At 43.8% G+C, this 20,825-nt stretch overlaps 2 protein-coding genes across 2 annotated transcripts in view; one reads left to right on the top strand and one right to left on the bottom strand.

Moving 5' to 3' along the window:
• The window catches only part of pgs1 (phosphatidylglycerophosphate synthase 1), an 83,439-nt gene extending 81,213 nt beyond the window's left edge, over positions 1 to 2,226 (top strand). The window contains exon 10 of the transcript XR_013889179.1: positions 792 to 2,226. The gene's annotated coding sequence lies outside the window, so the exon portion shown is untranslated. The remainder of the gene's footprint in view (positions 1 to 791) is intronic.
• The window catches only part of LOC145356565 (dynein axonemal heavy chain 17-like), an 811,195-nt gene that overhangs the window by 21,013 nt on the left and 769,357 nt on the right, over positions 1 to 20,825 (bottom strand). Inside the window, exons 74-76 of the mRNA XM_080209339.1 lie at positions 19,976 to 20,203; positions 16,591 to 16,782; positions 705 to 884 (exon numbers count right to left, since the gene is read on the bottom strand). Coding sequence (XP_080065465.1) covers positions 705 to 884; positions 16,591 to 16,782; positions 19,976 to 20,203 — 600 coding nt within the window. The remainder of the gene's footprint in view (positions 1 to 704; positions 885 to 16,590; positions 16,783 to 19,975; positions 20,204 to 20,825) is intronic.

The raw sequence follows: 20,825 nt of genomic DNA on the forward strand, positions 1-20,825 counted from the left end.
CTCTGGGCCTTCTTCCTTTACATGTTCCAGTACCATTTCCTTTGGCTGTGCCCCATCAGTTATTTAGTGCCTCCTATCTTCTGCGCTTTACAGATTTTTGCTTTTATCCTTTTTGTATCCTCCTCTATTTTACCTCCATTAAAGCTTTTACATTTCGAATTCCCAGTTCTGGTGAAAGATATTGACCTGAAACATTAACTGTGTCTTTCTCCACAGATGTTGCAAGATCTGCTGAATGTTTCCAGCATTTTCTGTTTTTATTTGAGAATTGGCTGATTTAGCATGAAGGAAACCAAGCTGGGAACTGGGGAATGCCAACATATCCAGTCTGAAGTCTGAGGAAAGAACAACACAGTCTTGTAGAATGCATTGTAAGACCAAAGATGGGTGATAGATGTTCCTGGGAATACAATGGAGGAGGTCCCACAGAACTGTTAATTGACATAAAGATGATTAAGGGATGATTATAACCCTCCCAACTCCACTACCAAATGCAAATTCTAGGACAATTTATGTTGATTTACTCATTAAGTATGGAATTTTATGTTATTTGTTTTGCAATCTTAACATGCTTTTATACAATGCAAGACATATGCTACCACAATTCATGAAGACTGGCTGTTGAGAAGAACTTGCAAAAAAGCAACAAAGCAACAATTTTATTCTGATATGTGACAATAGTGCACCACTGTTTAGAAGCTTACCTTGTAATCAGAATTGGGTGGGATAGGGAAACCTGGTGCAAGCAAAAGTTCACCATCCAGCATTTCATTTCTAATGTATTCTTCCAGATAAGTACGACACAGTTTACGATCCCAGTCATCAGTGATATGACCTCCATACATTATTTCACCAAAGAGATAGCGTAAGTCATCCCAGGGAACCTGATATTAAATGGAGTTTGTGATGGAAAAGTATAGTTGGTGAGTTCATTTTGTAAACATTTGAAAAAAAAATTAATGCTTTATTATTATAGGATTTAGCTTCTTTATTCCACCCAATAGATCAACAATGTCATAAATCTCAGATATTGCTAAGCTGAAATTCTATAAGCCATCGAACCCTCCTGTTGTCAAGAAACCAAGGAATTGTAATTTTTTTTCTTTTGGTAATATCACCGTCTTACTTCTAATATACCAAAAGACAGGCTGTCGGGGGATTGTAATTGTAGCGATTGGAGTAATGGACAGAGTGACTGTAAGTATCTAAATCAATAAGAAATTGTTTTGATAGGTTAATGAATTAAAAGGGACTTCAATCAGAATGGTTGGCTCATTGGCTGGATAACTGGTTTGTGATGCAGAACGACGTTAACAGTTGGGTTTAATTCCCATACTGGCTGAGGTTATTTATGAAGACCCACCTCGCCGGTTGCCTGTAGTGATGCTCAGGTTATATCACCACCAGTGAACTCCCCCCCACAAAGGGGAGAGCTACCTTTGGTCATCTGGGACTACAGCAGCTTTATCTTTTTACAGGAATAGTTTCAAAATGGATTGTTTTAGTTCAAAACAGGATATATTTAAGTTGTAATAAGTGTAATTAAAGTAAGGCTAAGTTTACTTTTTAAGAGTTAAAGTATAGAAATGGGTTTAATCAATTCTGGGAAGAAAGCACTTTCAAAGAGATTGGTTGAAACAATGGAGAAATTAAAGAAAAGGAACACATTTAAGGCAACACTGAAGCCTATGTAAGAGGGTGGCTGGTCAGATCTTGCAGAAGATAATATGAACAATGTCAGACCTGGAAACCATTTGCTGTCAGCCCCAGAGGACACCAGAAAGAGGATATTGTGTGGTTAAAAATTACTGGGATTCTACAGATTTAATAATCTATAGGAATTGTTGCTGAACAGAAAAGTCAAATGTTAGGAATCAAGGGTAGGACTCTTAGCAGTGTAGAGGATCAGAAGGACCTTGGGGTCCGGGTCCACAGGACTCTTAAATCAGCCTCGCAGGTGGCGGATGTGGTCAAGAAGGCGTGTGGTATACTAGACTTCATTAATCGAGGGATTGAGTTTAGGAGTCAGGAGATAATGCTGCAACTTTATAAGACCCTTGTCAGACCCCACTTGGAGTACTGTGTGCAGTTCTGGTTGCCTTACTACAGGAAGGATGTGGAAGCTATTGAAAAGGTGCAGAGGAAATTTACAAGGATGGTGCCTGGATTGGGTGGCATGCCTTATGAGGATAGGTTGAGGGAGCTAGGTCTTTTCTCCCTGGAGAGACGAAGGATGAGAGGCGACCTGATAGAAGTTTATAAGATGTTGAGCGGTATAGATAGGGTGGATTCTCAGAGGCTATTTCCAGGGCTGAAATGGTCACTATGAGAGGGCACAGTTTTAAGGTGCTGGGGAGTAGGTACAGAGGAGATGTCAGGGGTAAGTTTTTCACTCAGAGGGTGGTGAGAGAGTGGAATCGGCTGCTGTCGGTGGTGGTGGAGGTGAACTCGTTGGGAGTCTTTTAAGAGAATTCTGGATGAGTACATGGGATTTAATGGGATTGAGGGTTATAGATAGGCCTGGTAGGTAGGGATATGATCGGCGCAGCTTGCGGGCTGAAGGGCCGTTAAGTCGGTCCACCTTGTTGTCCAACGAGGGGCATACACGCGATGAGTCGTACTAGGGCTGCTCTTGGACGTTCGAGAATAGCCTGGTGCTTCATGTCATTATTTTACGCTTAAACTGGATCAGATGCTGGGCAACACAACAGCTCAGTGACTATCACTGTTGCTGTGCAGACACATGGATTTGGGCCAGTAAATGTGGGAGTTTGCACATTCTCCCCATGCTTGTGTGGGTTTTCTCCAGGTGCTCCGGTTTCCTCCCACACCCCAAAGATGTGCTATTAGGCTGCTTGGAGGTAATAAATTGTCCCTAAATTAGTTTCCCTCAATATGGAATGCCATAAGCATAGATAAGGGTCATGGGTGGAGGGGGGGGGGACTCGTAATGTTAAAATGGCAGCATGGGCTTGTTGGGCCAAAGGGCCTGTTTCCCAGGCTGTTTTTGTTCTTTGTGCTGTAGTGTTCTATGTTCTATGTTAGCTCTGTCGGTACTTTAAGGTACGATGTTAAAGTATTGTTTACTGTGTGATGTCATTCTTGTGTATGTGTACTTTTGTTTTAACCCTTTATTTGCTAATAGATGTTTATGTTAAGATAAAATGATCACAATTGGTCTGAGACATAATTTCTTGATTTTGGAACATCCCATAATATTATACTAATGCAAAAAACTGGTTGTCAGCTGTTTCAAATTTCCCTTTGGGATTTGGATAGTTCAGCATTTGAAAGTGTCAGTTAAATAAAAAGAATTTCAGATTATGGAGATGCTTCTCCCAACCTGCTGTGCTGCTCCGGTGCTGTAAACGGGCTGGGAGGCTGTTTAGTGGGCTCCTCACTGGGCGCCATAGCTTCTGTGCATGTCCAGCTCACGTTTTTTGGAGTCATCAGCTCTGCGCAGATCTCCATATCATAATCTGCATTTAAATGTCATTAGCGGGCCCGGGACTGAAGTTGCTCAAGTGATTCCCTCCAGTGGAGTTTACATTGAATGGCAGGGCAGGCTCGAAGGGCTAGTTGGCCTACTCCTGCTCCTATTTCTTATGTTCTTATGTTCTTAGTTCTGCTAAGCGGGAAGAATCTCTCTACCTCTACCCTATCCATCCCTTTCATTATCTTATACAACTCTGTAAGCTCCCCCCTCATCCTTCTAAACTCCAACAAGTACAGACCCAATCTATTTAGTCTCTCTTCATAGTCCAACCCCCTATCTCCAGTATCAGCCTAGTGAACCTCCTCTGCACTCCCTCCAAGGCCAATATATCCCTCCTCAAGTGTGGCGACCAAAACTGCACACAGTACTCCAGCTGCGGCCTCACTAGTACCCTGTACCGTTGCAGCAAGACCTCCCTACTTTTATATTCTATCCCCCTCGCTATAAAGGCCAACATTCTATTAGCCTTTTTGATCACCTGCTGCTCCTGCAGACTGGGTTTTTGCGACTCGTGCACAAGGATCCCCAGGTCCCTCTGCACCGTAGCATGCTGCAGCTTTTTGCCTTTTAAATAATAATCCCTCCTACTATTATTTCTGCCAAAGTGGATAACCTCACACTTGCCAACATTATACGCCATCTGCCAGGTCCTCACCCACTCGCTTAGCCTATCCAGATCCCTCTGCAGACTTTCCACACCCTCTACGCAATTTGCTTTTCCACTCATCTTCATGTCATCAGCAAATTTCATCACCCTACACTCAACCCCCTCCTCCAGATCGTCTATATAAATGGTAAATAGCTGAGGCCCCAGCACCCATCCCTGTGGCACTCCACTAGTCACCAACCGCCAATCAGAATAGCACCCATTAATACCAACTCACTGGGAATGGGGTGCACAGAGCCTATTCTCGCTGCTGAAGACGACTGCTGAGCACTTGGGACTCCATTGCACAGTATATTGGGAACCTGCCACCTCCACCCCCACCACTCCGGACATCAGGCCTCTGTCCCAATCACCAGCCCTGCCGAGTTCCCTGAATCAGCATCCCCCTCCCTGATCGCCACCCCTGCAGAGCACACCCCAATCACCACCCCCTCTCCAGTAAGCATCTCTGCTGAGTTTCCCCTAATAAATCCCACCTAATTTCCCACAACTCCAATACACCCTACACCCCTTGCTTTTCCAGTCATCAGGCTTTCAATCCCCCCTTATGTCCCGCAGAATAGAGGGCCCAAAACTGCCGGAATGGTATGAAAACTGAAGGTGGGGTCCCTGAGCTGAGTATCCTCAATACCTTTGATGTGCATGCACTGGAGCTGACAGGGAAAGGCAAAGAGAAAAAGATCAACAACAACTAGATCCACATGTGCCATGGAAATAAGCATCTGCAAAGCCTTCTTTCAAATGACTTTTTCCAACTAAGTGGCATGCTGTCCAGACACTTGTCCATCCTTTGCATTGAACCTTGTGCCATTTGTTGCAGGAAACAACCTTGATGCACCTGGCCCTTCGGGAGTTGCTGCCTTTCCATTGCTCCTGCTGAGATACCCCATGACAGCTTGGAGGACACCTCGAGGAATCCTCCAAGGCTAGCACACTCAATTCAAAATAGACTTCCACCACACAATCCACCAGCACAGAAAGGATCACCATGGTGAGACATGTTAGAGGTAGGCTTCTGGGTCACTTAATGGTGTGCGCAACACAGCTGTAGATGCACATAGGCTGGAGGTGAGAATGTCTGAGGTCTTGGGCATGCAGAAGTCTGCCAAAGGCAAGTATTCAGCTGGCCCTAAGCCAGCTACTAGACCTCTGGGATTGGAGATGCATTAGCTGCCAGGGAATCTTCCCTGCCAGATCCTGTCCAGCGCTGCCTGTCCTCCATCTGGCTGCTTCCCGGCCTCTTCCTCCACATGCTCCTGGTGCCTCTCCTCATCCACCCACTCCTCCTCCTCCAGGGAGTCTCCCCACTACTGCACCAGATTGTGGAGTGCTCTGCAGACCACATTGACGCAGGAGACTCTCAGAGGGCTGTACAGGAGGGCACCATCAAAGGAGTCCAGGCAGCGGATCCACATCTTCAAGAGCCCAATGCACTGCTCGACAACATACTGGGTGGCAGCATGGGCCTCATTGTAATGAGTCCCTGCCTTATTCTCTGGCCTCCACACTGGCATTATCAGCCAAATCCTCATTGGGTATCCATTGTCCTCTGTGAGCCATCTTAACAGCCTGGGCTGGTCCTCGAACAGCCTGAGGATTTCCTAACTCTGGAGGATATAGCTACAAGGGTGGCATAGGTGCATGGTATTCATCCTATGGTCATAGACTATCTGCATGTTCAGGGAGTAGAACCCCTCTCTATTGATGAGCAGCACTCCCTGACTGTGCAGGGGCCACAGGACGATGTGCATGCCATCTATAGCCTTCTGCACTGGGGCATACTGGCGAAGCCTGCAGCTCAGGATTCTTGTGGGGCCTGGATGTAAAATCGCCAGCCCGGGCAAACATGGCATTGGTGACCTCGTGGATGCACTTGTGCATTGAGGGCTCGAAGATACCATAGATGTCCCTGCTGGACACTTGGGAGGACCTGGTGACTTAGAAGTTGAGGACCACCATGACTTCACTTCCACTGGGAGTATGTGTCCTCCTGCCCCACAAAGTGCCAAATCTGCAAGTGACAGAGAGAATTACTTAGAGACAGCACCAGCAGCAGCATGTCGCTTCTGTCATCCCATTGAAGGGTACAGCAGGGTCCTGTAAACCTCATGTCTCTGGCTCCTCCTCCTTCCCCTGGCCCCCTTGTGGGAGGATGTGCAGGTCATGCCCTTTCTGGGTGCAAAGCTGATCTCACCAGCAAAACAGAGGTGGGAGTATTATAACCGATTTGCGCCAGATTCATATCTTCACCTGTGATTTTCCCACTTGCCACGCTGATCTACTGGATCAGCACCCATAATTTTCTCCATATGTCTCCAGTGGTGCATGGAGAAACTTTTTGTGGGCCAACCTTGCAAAATCATTGTTGATGTCATCCTGGTTAAGATTATATAATGCAAGAACATGATGCTTGTCTTTGTCTCATCTTTGACAAAATCAGGATCATATACCTGAAGCTTAACCCTGCGGAATGCAGATTTAGAGTCAACCAGATTCTTTACATGGATCATTTATTCTCAGGGATGATGTGAAGCCTGATCCAGACAAGACAATGGCTGTATGACAGATGGCTATTCCTGTGGATAAGCACACCCTGCAATGCTTTCTTGGTATGACAAATTATCTAAGTCCATTCTGTGTTACAATGAGGTCACTAGACCTATTCATCAACTCCTCCACCAGGAGCAGAATGATGCTGGCAAGAGCACTACACACTAGTCTTTAACAGAGTCAAACAGACACTTGCATGTTCAGGGAGTAGAACTGCCTCTAAGTAAGTCTCTCTGTCACTTGAAGACCTGGCACTTTGTGGGGCAGAAGGACACCAGCTCTTGGTGGAAGAGAAATCATGGTGGCCCTCAGATTCTGCACCACCAAGTCTACAGTACTTTGACTTTCGAACCTCTGTACTTTTATCGGCAAATGCTCGCCAGCACGGACTTGGCAAAGTCTACATCCAGAATGGTAGATCTTCAACTCAAGGGCTCTCACTAACACAGATGTACAAATTGAATCGGGACTCACTGCTTTAGTCTTCGCCTGTCAGAAATTTTATGACTTCATATACAGTTGTCCTACAACAGTTGAAATGGATCATCAGCCACTCATAGCGATCTTAAAAAAATCTCTCCATACTATGTCTGCGTGACTACAATGCATGATGCTAAAGCTGTGACGGTACAATCTTAATGTCGTCTACAAACATGGTTAAGAGCTGGACTTGATTGATGCCCTCTTCAGAGACTTCTGACCCACTACAAAGCAGGCAGATCATGAGGAAAACATAGATATCATGACAATAGAGATGCTGTCCTGTTGTCGAATTCAGGAACTCAAAGATACCTTACAGGGGAACATCACATGCAGACAATTGCATGATGTCATTATGAGGAGCTAGCCAGAATCCTCAAGGGAGCTTCCCCATGAGCTCAGCACATCTTTGCCCGCAATAAACGAACTATAAGGATGGATTAATACTGGGAGGCCAGCAAATTGTCATCCCTGCTTCTCTTTAAAGGCACTATACCCAACAACTACACCAAAGGTACCATGGGTTAGAAGCAATCAGATACAGGGCTAAGGAATTACTGCATAGGCTCTACTTGTACACGAACATGGAAAAGGGGAGTTTCCAGATGTGTACCATGCAACACATCAAGCAAAAAAACTGCTGCATTTACAAGGCTCTGGATCTCCCATGGTCATTCACAGCAGCTGATATCTTTCAATGGAATGGAAAACAACATTTAGTCTTAGTTGATTCGTACGCCGGATGGTTTGAACTCAACTACCTGCTAAACATAATGAATAACACAGTCATCATCAAGCTTAAGGGACACTTCACAACACACGGCACCTCACAGAGACTCATGATAGACATTGCTTGCCAATTCATTGCCACTGACTTTCAGAACTTTGCACACAAATCTGACTTTGAGTATATCATGACCAGCCACAGTCAAACAGTTTGGCAGAACAGTCATTGCACTCAGTCAAGCATCTTGTAGAGAAATATGCATGGGTTGCACAGACTACTTTGCTGTACTCAGCCTGCAAAAGCTTTGATGACAGGGTCTGTCCTCGTCAGCACGACTCTTCCAGAAGTATCAGGACCATGATTCCTGCTGCTAAGGCTCTGCTGCAGCCCAAATTTAAACCAATGTGAATGATGTTCTCATATAATGCAGACTGAGAAGCAAAATGCACTATGATTAAGATGCCCACAGACCGAGCCCTCTTAACACCTGGTTACATTGTCAAGATTCAGACAGCATGTGGCCATGGCTAGTTGGCAGTGGTATACAGCTATGCCCTGCAACCGAACAGTTAGTTACACGGCAGCCTCAGCCAGTGCCCACTACATATACAACTGCCGTCATCTCCTACAGATATTAGAACTTGCACAAATAGATGCTACAGCACTCTGGTCATCTAGCCTACGACATAGGCTCCCTACACCGGTGGGCATGCTGACTCATCCAGACACCAGTGGGAGCCCTGCACACACAAAATATCATTCCAGATAGTCTAAACTGAGGACCACAATCTGAGAAAGTCTGAAGAGCTCCCTGATGGAATGCTCCAGATTGTCCACACTGAGCACATCAGCCAAAGAAAGACTACATTGTTCTCTGGAGCGGTGTACCTGGTGGCTGTGGTGAGTGATTGATTTTCCTTTGGAAGCTCTTGGCTGTATTTCTGGTTCGCGGGGTTTTTTTTGATTACTTTTTATTTCCGCAGCAGAAGTCAGGTGAGGGGCTAGTTGGGAAGGGAGAGCAGGGAGTATAAAAAGAAGGCAATAGTAGACAGCGGGCAGCGGAGTGAGTGGGAGCAGAGTGAGAGCTATAAGGGCTTTGGCTCGCTGGGCTTAGGCGAGAGCAGGCTTAGACAAGGTGAGTTACTAGTTCCATCTTGGTATACATAATTCCAAGGGTGGTCAGGTACATGGCAGGGTCTATGGCGAGACGCTTCAGCTGTGTTAGGTGCCACATATGGGAGTTCCTGGAGACAACACATCTCCCGAAGGCCCACATCTGCGTCAAGTGTTTAGAGCTGCAGTGTTTGAGGGCCTGGGTCAGGCAATTAGAGTTGCGCTTAGAGGATGCATTTCTGGTCAGGGAGAACGAGGAGATAATGGCTATGAACCATGGTCAAGTGGAGGTCCCAGGGGAGGGAGAGAGAAGGGAGGGAGGGAGAGAGAGAGAAGGGAGGGAGGGAGAGAGGGAGAAGGGAGGGAGAAGTAGTAGTAGTAGTAGTCCTGGTCCAAAGACTACCCCAGTGGCCCCCCAAAAGGCATCAACAGAGGCACAAAAGGTAAGATAGGAGGACCAGAATGCCTCAGAGAGGGAAGGAAGGGGGCTGGCAATGAGATAGTGGTGGGGGATGGGAGGGTTAAAGGAATTGATAGGCGGTTCTGTGGGCAAAAGCGTGACTCCAGGATGGTAGTCTGCCTCCCTGGAGCAGGGGTACAGGACATATCAGAGAGGATAGAGGGAATTTTGAAGGGTGAAGGGAACCAGGCTGACGTAATTATACACAAAGGAGAGAAGGACGTAGGAAGGCAGAGCGGGGAGGGGGGGGGGAGATGTACGTAGGCAATTCAGGGAGTTGGGGGCCAAGCTGAAGAGCAGGGCCTCCAGGGTGGCATTCTCTGGGCTGCTGCCTAGTAACAGCATGGCTAGGAATAATAATGAGATCATGCAGCTGAATGCGTGGCTGAGGGAATGGTGCAAGGTAGAGGGCTTTACTTTTGTCGATCACTGGGAAGTATTTGTGAGAGAAGGGCACCTGTACAGGAGGGATGGGGAACATTTGAATGGGAGGGGAACAAATATCTTAGCTGGGACGTTAGCTGGAGTGTTTCGACAGGGTTTAACCTAATAGGGAGGGGAGTTGGGGATGAGACTGATAGCTTATTAGGCACTGGGATTGGGAGCGAGTTGGGTAACAGGGTAGGTTTGGTTGAAAGGAAAATTATCTGGGGGAAGGAGGATCCGAGTGGGCCTGGAGGTTTGGATTGCGTCTGTTTTAATGCAAGGAGTGTAACGGGTAAAATAGATGAACTTAGGGCCTTGATGTTTGTGAGGAATTTAGATGTGGAGGCAGTGATGGAGATGTGGTTAAAGGAAGGGCAGGACTGGCAGCTGAATATTCCTGGGTATAAAAGTCTTTTAGGTGTGACAGAGGAGGGTTGAAGAGAGGTGGTGGGGTGGCATTGTTAGTTAAGGAGCACATCACAGCGGTGCAGAGGGAGGATAATATGGAGGAGTTAGGGATTGAGTCAGTGGGTGGAGTTGAGGAATAGGAAGGGAGCGATTACTATGCTAGGGGTGTACTATAGGCCACCCAACAGCCCAAGGGCAGTGGAAGAAAGCATTTGTAAGGACATTTTAGATAGGTGCAGAAAGAATAGGGTTGTTGTAGTGGGTGACTTTAACCTTCCTGGGGTGGATTGGAAGGTGCCTAGAGCTGGGGGTTCGGATGGGGAGGAATTTGTAAAATGTGTGCTGGAAGGGTCCTTGGAGCAGTATGTAACTAGCCCAACTAGGGAGGGGGCTATACTGGATTTAGTTTTGGGTAATGAGCCGGGTCAGGTGGTTGAGGTTGCAGTAGGTGAACACGTGGCTAACAGTGACCACAAGTCTGCCTACTTTAGGATAAAAATGGAAAAGGATGAGTGCTGTCCGAAGGGGAGGGTGCTGAACTGGGGGAAGGCGAGCTATAGCCAGATTAGGAAGGAGCTGATGGACACTGATTGGGAGAGGGTGTTAGCGGGTAAGTCCACGATTGGCAAGTGGGAGGCTTTCAAGGGCAAACTGAAAAGGTTGCAGGAAAGACATGTGCCGGTAAAGAGGGAGGATGGGAAAGGCAGGATTAGAGAACTGTGGATTACAGGGATATTGAGGACTTGGTCAGGAAGAAGAGAGAGGCATATGTTAGGTCTATGCAACTGGGAACAGAGAGAACACTGGAGGAATACAGAGAGCAGGAGGGTGCTCAAAAGGGGAGTTAGAAGGGCGAAAAGGGGGCATGAAATTGCTTTGGCTGATAGGATTAAGGAAAATCCAAAGGCATTTTACTCTTATATTAGGAACAAAAGGGTGGTTAGAGGGAAAAAAAATCGGTCCTCTTAGGGACGAAGGAGGGGAACTGTGCATAGAGTCTGAGGGAATGGGGGAGATCCTGAATGAATACTTTGCGTTGGTATTCACGAAGGAGGGGGGCTTGGTGCCTTGTAATGTCTTGGAGGGAGCTGTAGACCAGTTGAAGGAAATATCCATTACGAGAGGGGAAGTGTTAGGGTTTTTAGGCAGCATAAAAACTGATAAAGCTCCGGGGCCTGGTGGCATTTATCCCAGGCTGCTTAGGGAAGTGAGAGATGAAATTGCTGGGCCTCTGACGCAAATCTTTGTCTCTTCTTTGGACACAGGTGAGGTCCCAGAGGACTGGAGGATAGCTAACGTGGTACCGCTGTTTAAAAAGGGTAGTAGGGATAACCCTGGTAATTATAGGCCGGTGAGTTTGAATTCAGTGGTAGGAAAGTTGTTGGAAAAAATTCTTAGGGATAGGATGTATAAGCATTTGGAGTGCTGTGATCTGATTAGGGATATGCAGCATGGCTTTGTTCAGGGGAGGTCTTGCCTTACGAATCTGGTAGAATTTTTTGAGGAGGTGACAAAAACGGTTGACGATGGATGAACCGTTAATGTCATCTATATGGATTTCAGTAAGGCGTTTGACAAAGAACATAAGAAATAGGAGCAGGAGTAGGCCATCCAGCCCTTCGAGCCTGCCCTGCCATTCGATAAGATCATGACAAAGTCCCTCACGGTAGGCTGGTAGAAAAGGTTAAGGCTCATGGCATACAGGGACAGGTATCTAGATGGATTGAAAACTGGCAAGGCAACAGGAGACAGAGTAGTAGTGGAAGGGTCCTTTTCTAGCTGGAGGTCTGTCACCAGTGGTGTGCCACAGGGCTCAGTACTGGGACCTCTTCTATTCGTAATATATATATAACTGACTTGGAAGAGGGCATACGTGGTGTGATCAGCAAGTTTGCAGATGACACAAAGATGGCAGGATTGGCAGATAGCGAGGAGGAGTGTCAGGTGACACAGCAGGATATAGATAGGCTGGTATACTGGGCAGATAAATGGCAGATGGAATTTAATCCTGATAAATGTGAGGTGATGCATTTTGGAAGGAATAATGCAGGGAGGAGTTACATGATAAAGGGTAGACCAATTAAGAGTATAGAAATGCAGAGGGACTTGGGAGTGCAAGTGCACGTCTCTGAAGGTGGCAACTCAGGTGGAGAAGGTTGCGAAGAAAGCTTACGGTATGCTAGCCATTATAGGAAGGGGTATAGAGTATAAGAGCTGGTGTCTAACGCTACAGTTGTACAGAACGTTGGTTAGACCGCATTTGGAGTACTGCATCCAGTTCTGGTCATCTCACTACCGAAAGGACGTGGAAACCCTGGAGAGAGTGCAGAGGAGGTTTCCCAGGATGCTGCCTGGTATGGAAGGACTGAGTTATGAGGAAAGATTGGGTTAACTGGGGCTCTTTTCCTTAGAAAGACAGAGATTAAGGGGGGATCTGATAGAGGTGTATAAAATAATGAAGGGTATAGATAGAGTAAACAGTGGTAGGCTTTTTCCTAGATTGGAGATAAATATCACAAGGGGCCACGAGCTTAGGGTGACGGGGGAGAAGTATAATTTGGATGTTACACAGAGGGGCGTGGGGGTATGGAATGCACTACCAAGTAAGGTGGTGGAGGCAGGCACGCTGGACTTGTTTAAGGTTTACTTAGATAGGCACATGAGCGAAACAGGGATGGAGGGTTATAGGAGATGGTTTTACATAAGGGTCAGAGCCTCAGGACGTTACTGGAAATCTAATGCTACATGTGTTGATGTTTTGTCACTTTTACTCCACAGGTGCGTTGGTCCACCTTGTTGTCTAACGAGGGGCATGCATACGGTGCGTCGTGCGTGGGCTGCTCTTGGATGTTGAGAGTAGCCTAGTACTTTGCGTTGTTTGTGTATGCTTAAAACTGGACCAGTAGATGGGCACCACAACAGCTCAGTGACTATTACTGCTAGCTGTGCAGATACATGGATTTGGGCCAGTGTCTGTGGGAGTTTGCGCATTCTCCCTGTGGTTGCGTGGGTTTCCTCCGGGTGCTCTGGTTTCCTCCCACACCCCAAAGATGTGCTCCTAGGCTGATTGGTGTAACAAATTGTCCCTAAATTATTCTCCCCGAATCTGATTTCCAATGGGGGTACCATAAGCATAGACACGGGTCGAGGGAGGTGTAGGAAAAATGCATTGTTAATATGGCGGCGTGGGCTCGTTGGGCCGAAAGGCCTGTTTCCCGTGCTGTGTTGTTCTTTGTTCTACTACATCACCAAACACATAACCACATGCTGAGGGTGCCTGAGCAAACTGAACATGAGTCCCAGGACAATATTACCACCTAGCTTAGAACTGGGGCAGCACAGTCGTCAGCACTGCTGCCCTCACAGCTCCAGGGACCTGGGTTCAATTTCCTGCTTGGAATACTGTGTGGAATTTGTATTTCTCCCCATGTCTGCATGCGTTTCTTCTGAGTGCTCCGATTTCCTCCCACCGTCCAAAGATGTGGGTGGCACAGTAGCACAGTGGTTAGCACTGCTGCTTCACAGCTCCAGGGACCTGGGTTCAATTCCCGGCTCAAGTCACTGTCTATGTGGAGGTTGCACATTCTCCTCGTGTCTGCGTGGGTTTCCTCCGGGTGCTCCGGTTTCCTCCCATAGTCCAAAGATGTGTGGGTTAGGTTGATTGGCCATGCTAAAATTGCCCCTTAGTGTCCTGGGATGTGTAGGTTAGAGGGATTAGCGGGTAAATGTGTAGGGATATGGGGGATTGTGGTCAGTGCAGACTCAATGGGCCAAAGGGCCTGTTTCTGCACTATAGGGTTCTACGTTCTATGTGTGGGTTAGGTTGATTGGCCATGCTAAATTGCCCATAGTGTCCTGGGATGTATAGGTTAGAGGGATCAACAGGGTTGGTGTGTGGGATTGTGAGGATAGGGCCTGGGGTGTGATTGTTGTCAGTGCAGACTCAAGGGACTGAATGGCCTTCTTCTGCACTGTAGGGTTTCTATGGTTTCTGACTGGCTTTTGAATCTCATTTTCTACACAAAAAGGTGGGGTGGGAGGAGTTACAGCTGCAACAGGTTAATCTGTGTCTCACTATATATGTAAATAGTTATGCATTATTAGCGTGTTCACCTTGTATGTTAAAAAGTGTTTGTATGTTGTTTAAATGGTTTGGATACTCAACGCTCAGTTCAAATAAGCGAAATTTGTTGGCACCTGTTCCACTCATGTGATTGTCGGGCTTAATTTTGTAATCAGGCCCTAAAATAGCATAGAATCCAGATTTGCACGTGTAAGCATCCTCACTGACCAGCTTCTTGCTGTGTAAATATTCGATCAAATGCGAGGTGATGCATTTTGGTAGATTGAACCAGAGCAGGACTTACTCAGTTAGTGGTAGGGCATTGTGGAGAGTTACAGAACAAAGAGATCCAAGAGTATATATTCCTTGAAAGTGAAGTCACAGGTGGACAAAATGGTTTAGAAGGTATTTGGCATGCTTGGTTTCATTGGTTAGAACATTGAATACAGGAGTTGGGACATCTTGTTGAAGTTGTACAAGACATTGGTAAGGCCACACTTGGAATACTGTGTGCAGTTCTGGTCACCCTATTATAGAAAGGATATTATTAAACTAGAAAGAGTGCAGAAATGATTTACTAGGATGCTACTGAAACTTGATGGTTTATGTTATAAGGAGAGATTGGATAGACTGGGACATTTTTCTCTGGAGTGTAGGAGGCTGAGGGGTGACCTTATAGAGGTCTATAAAATAATGAGGGGCATAGATCAGCTAGATAGTCAATATCTTTTCCCAAAGATAAGGGAGTCTAAAACTAGAGAGCATAGGTTTAAGGTGAGAAGGGAGAGAGGGGCAATTTTTTCTCACAGAGGGTGGTGAGTGTCTGGAACAAGCCGCCAGGGGTATTAGTAGAGACAGGTACAATTTAGTCTTTTAAAAAGCATTTAGATAGCTACCAAATATAAGCAATTGGGGTTTAAAAAAAAGGGCGGCATGGACAAGTTGGGCCGAAGGGCCTGTTTTCATTCTGTAAACCTCTATGACTCTATAAATGGCCTAAGGCATCAACGGGATGACTGAGCTAATCCCCAATTTTCAATCACTGATCAACAGTTTCAAGAGGCACAAAACAGGCTGGCCACTCTTACTTTAATTTTTCCTTCATTCATACTAAAATAATAATGATACTCTTTTGGTTTTAAATATAGAATCATAGAATAGAACAGCACGGGAGGTTGTCCTGTGACCCATTGCATTTGTATCTGGCTCTTTCAAAGACTAGCTAAATTCCACTCTCCTGTTCTTTCCCCATATCAATATAAATCACACACTATACTGACATGGAAATACATTGCTGATCTTTCATTGTCAATATCTCACAATACTTTCAATAACAATATGGGAGTACATTCACTGAAGGACTGCTGCAGTTCCAAGTGGTTGGCTCACAATTACCTTGTCAAGAACAAATAGAGATGCACATATAACATGAATGAATAATTTTATAAAGACATCTCTATCAAATCATCTCAGACTTCTCTGCACTTAGGAGAACAATCCCAGATTCTCCAGTCTAACTACATAATTTTTCATCCTTGGAATTATTTCAATAAATCTCTTCTGTACCTTCACTGAAGCCTTCACCTCATTCCTAAAGTGTCGTGCTCAGAATTAAACCCTACATACTAGCTGGGGTTAAATGAGAGTTGAATGTTTGTTTGGCATAATTTCTGCCTCTTGTACACTCTGCTTTTACTGTAAAGCCCTTCCACCTTAGTAATTAACTTAATCTGTATTTCTCAGTACATTATAAAAGCAGCATACTACATTTCCTGGCACAAAGAAACAACAGAAAAGATATATTTCACCTTTCTGATCCTTTTCTGGCTCTAGCTCCTCTTTCTGATGACTTTCCTGCCAGACAAAATCTATGAAAACTTTCCACTCAGTACAGCAGTTAAGATTGCAGTCATGATCCAATACATCTATAGTTTAAAGCAGGATCTCATTGTCCAGTTGCCTCCAGTCCCCAATTCTTTTCCCAACTTCCTTTCATCTATTTTTACCCAGTCATCTACTATAGCAGATTTATATTGAAACCTATATGAAGGCAATGGGATCAGAGGAAATAATGTGTGTTAAATTCCATCAGCCTGTCACTCACCAGCATTATTTTGGTCACTTTCATCATAACATTTAGCATGTTACAGATTTTTCTTCTATCATATAAATTGAACTTTGTACAAGTAGTAAACTGTACCTTAGGATTTGCCTCCAAATAGTTGAACAGTACATAAACAGAAATTGTAAGATCTCCGTTGTTAAATGGATATGCTCTGTTCCATCCTTGTGCTCCAAATTTGCGCCTCTCAGCAACCACAGCGTGAAAATAACAAAGAGCAAAAAGGATGCACTTAAATTCTGATTCTTTGGAACACATCTCCAAGGTATCCTACATGAACATGAAATAAATAATTGAAGTCTCTATAAATGAAAATTGAGTGTTATGTTTAATAGCAAGAATATTAATTCCTAATATCAAAAAAATGTTGTTTAAAAAGGTCCCAGCAAAAAAAGTAAACAATTACACTATAAATATAATAGAATGAAAATGCCAAATATATGACTCACCATATTCTCATGGGGTTTAACCAAAAGTCCAGAAATTTACAATAGCAGCTTGTATCATAAAAATTAGCAGTGCATCACACTTTTTATACTACAGAAAACCTTCTATCTTGTATTCATAATTTGCAAGCAGTGTTTTATAATTAGCATTTATTGCAATGTATGGTGGTTGGAAATCAGAGTAATGTTGCAGTAATTATATATCCATTTAAGAGACAGCTGGCAATAGTGATGGAGAGACAATTGTGTTCTTTTGGATGGATTAATTAAGGTGGGGAAGGGTGGCAAGTCTTGTCTGTAATTATCCTATGAATGTTTGTAGCCTGAAAAGACTAGAGGTGGAGGCAGTGGGTAGAATGGGCTTCATTTCATTCAGGGCTAGAGAAGTTGTAACTTTCAAGGCAATGCTAGGAGAAGCATCCCTGCTCTTCCTGGTCTCACTAATGTTGGAGGAAGGCTTCAGCCTTGTTTTAGCCTTTTGGGAAGTCATAGCAGATTCCCTTCTGGGTCCACATAAAATGCCATTAGTGTGTTCTTGACATAATAAGACCCTAATTTGTATAAATTCTAGATGTGGGTCTTATCTGCTTGCAGAGCCCTGCAGTTAAAATTAGAAATGATGGGAGAGAGTCAAATTCTGAGTGTCTAAGTAACCCGCTGCTTTTAACTTCCCACATGCCCAAATGTTAAAACTTGCATTACATAGTACATTACAGAAAACCTGCTCTGTTTTAACTTCCATTTTAAAATGCTGCTTACTGAAACAGGATCAGCAGCAGAAAACTCTTTGAGACAACTCTTTTCAAATGGTGGTAAAATCACTATCTCTAAGCTCCCTGCAAATCACACAGCATCTGTTTCTTTATCATAGTAGAGTCAAAATCCTAAAACTTCCTACCAAATAGCACTGTGGGACTATCTTCACCACATAGTCTCTTGTGGTCCTTGGCTGATCTGTCCTATGTGTGACTTCAGACACATTGAAATGCAGTTGACTCTTAATTGCTCATTAAAATGGTCGAGGAAATCAGTCAGAACCACAAGTCGGTTGCAGTGCAGAGGGAGGCAATTTGTCCTAAAGTGTCTGCACTAGCTCTGAACGAGCAATTTACTTAGTGCCATTCTCCCACCTTCTCTCCGTAACCCTGTACTTTCTTTCTTTTTAGATAACAATCTATTTCTCTTTGAATGCTTTGATGGAACCTGCTTCCACCACAATCACAGGAAATGCATTCCAGACCTTAGCCACTTGCTGTGTGAAAATAATTGTTCTACATGTTGCTTTTGCACCTTCTGTCAATTTCTTTATTTATTACCAATTGCACTCAATTATATTCAAGATGATGGTTCATCACCCCATCTCAAGGCCTTTAGGGATGGATTTGCCATTACTGAATTTTAAAAAATCAAAACACTGCAGTTTGGCTTAACTTTTTTTTATAAAAAATAATTTTTTGTAAATTCGAGTACTGTTATGATCCCAGATGATGTTAACCATTCTAGATCTCAGAATGGAGCCCTAGCTCAAAATACTAACTTTTTCTTTCTTTACAAAATGTGAATGAAGAGTCACAGGACTGCCAACTAACTTTTAACAACATAAAAATAAATCCAGCATGAAACGTTCAACTATTAGTACAATACACCTTTACCCAACCTATTTCCTCACAAATGTATGTGGGTTTGAAGGCTAATACAAGTTACCACATATATCTTACGCTATGATGTTCTCAGCAAACACTGTCCAACAATAGGCCAACTGTGATCAGACATACCCCACTCTGAAACCAAGTGCAGATGCCACTCAATATACCTTCTATGGATTTCTCCTCAAATCCCCCCACATGATCACACAAATGTTTCCAAACTCCATGCTAAGATCCATCTTAGAATCTTCTTCCAAACAAAACTCTCAGTTGCTTTCAGCAAAGATCCACTTCCAGGATTTCCTTTCAGAATTCCTGTCTTTAATTGCGATGTGCATTCAAACTTTCACACAATCTCTCAGGTACCCAGCCACCAAAAGTAAACTATTGTTTCACCAATCTTAGGATTGCTTCAGTTTTCTGGCTTCTCTCTAGCCAAATTCATCAGGTTTGCACTTTTCAGCTCTATCTTTAACTTCAACGAAGAATACTTTGTTCAAATTTCAGTTTCCTTTTGTTCCTTTGAATTCAATCTTACTGGAAACTCTGCTTTCATTCCCTAATTTCTAGAATGAGCTGTTCTTTAGTTTCTGGGACTTGCAATCTTTCCATTACTCCATTCTCCTGCTTTCTGTTTGTGCCATTGCTTTTGGCAGAGCTGTTTCCTCTCTAGCTACTAAGTTCCTTCTGCCATGGATCCAGTTAAAACCAAACTCAAAGATCTTTCTAACTTAAAAGGTGGGCTCTGGTCGCTAAGCAACAGCTCAGTGTTTCTTTAAGCTCTTAGATAAAAGCAAAATACTGTGGATGCTGGAACAAAAACAGAAAATGCTGGAAAATCTCATCAGATTTGACAGCATCTGTGGGGAGAGAATAGAGCCAGCATTTTGAGTCTAGATGACCCTTCGTCAGTGCCCAGATCTGACAAAGACTCGAAGCGTTCGCTCTATTTTCTCCTCACAGACACTGTCAGATCTGCTGAGATTTTCCAGCATTTCTGTTTTTGTTTCTTTAAGCTCTTGTTTACTTTTCACAATATAAACGCTCTACATAATGCAGGTACAGTTTGAAATGAAACTGAAACTTTCATAAATGCAAGCACCATTTTTTAAACATGAATCTAACTAAAATTTTATCCTTTCTTACACAGAAAGACTAAATAAACTCACTTAAGTCTATACCTTATTTCTAATAACCAGCGTAGATCGTAATCACATGAACATAATATAAACATGATCTCAGGTCACTTAAAACTACCCCTGCTTCCTGATATATGAGAAAATGAAAAAAATATATAATATTTGAATTTAGAAAACAGCCTCAATAATTAAGATACAATTAAGTTCAACAACATTCCTATTTTGTTTATACCTGGTTAAATAAATCCAAAGCTTTATGAAGGTTCGCATACATGCCAGTTGGGGGTTCATTGGTGATTTTAATAGAATTTTCCAGTAATCCCTGTGGAATAATATGTGTTTCAGGTGTTCCAGCTGGCTCAGCAGTCATAAAAACACGATAATCATCATGACTGCCGAAACTGTAAGCTTCCACTTTCTTATCCAATGTACTCAGCCATTTAGCAACGAGGTGAATGTTCTGCAAAAAAATTGATATAAATAAGTAAGGTACTGGTCAACCATCCCAGAAATATTATAGGCATCATCCAACATTATTTAGATAAACATTAGTTGCTTAAAATTTATTCATTGGATTTAGTGGCTCAAAAAATTGTTGTGCGGTAAATCTTGAGATAGAGAAGATGGATGAACACGTAATGTTGAGCTCTGGGCAGTAGTGGCTTGCACTCCTGCTCCATTTGGCTACATTTGAAGATAAATAAAAATAGTAGGCAAAAAGAAGACAGTATAGTGTATTGGTCAGCTCTTTGTTTTGTTTGATATAGATGTAGAGAACAACTGTAATTTTACAGTCAGGTGGTTAAGCCAGATAACTGTGTAAGAACAGTGGAGAGTATTGCTGCAGTACTTGTTTTATATTTGTGACTCGGGCATTAGGTTGTTAAATGTTTCACGGTTAATCCTTGGGCGACCACACTGAAGATTTTTTAATTTTCCATCAAGTATCTGTATTTGCTATGATTGTAGGAGGTATGGTTTAGGGTAGCCCACAAGCCCTTGTTTCATCATTAGTTTTGAGTACTGTTATGTACTTTGTTACACCTTGCTCAGGTTCTGCCTAAATGTTTAATTCAGATAGT

The sequence above is a fragment of the Carcharhinus amblyrhynchos genome, chromosome 21 (genome assembly GCF_965287045.1).
Source record: "Carcharhinus amblyrhynchos chromosome 21, sCarAmb.v2.hapA, whole genome shotgun sequence".
NCBI classification, from domain to species: domain Eukaryota; kingdom Metazoa; phylum Chordata; class Chondrichthyes; order Carcharhiniformes; family Carcharhinidae; genus Carcharhinus; species Carcharhinus amblyrhynchos.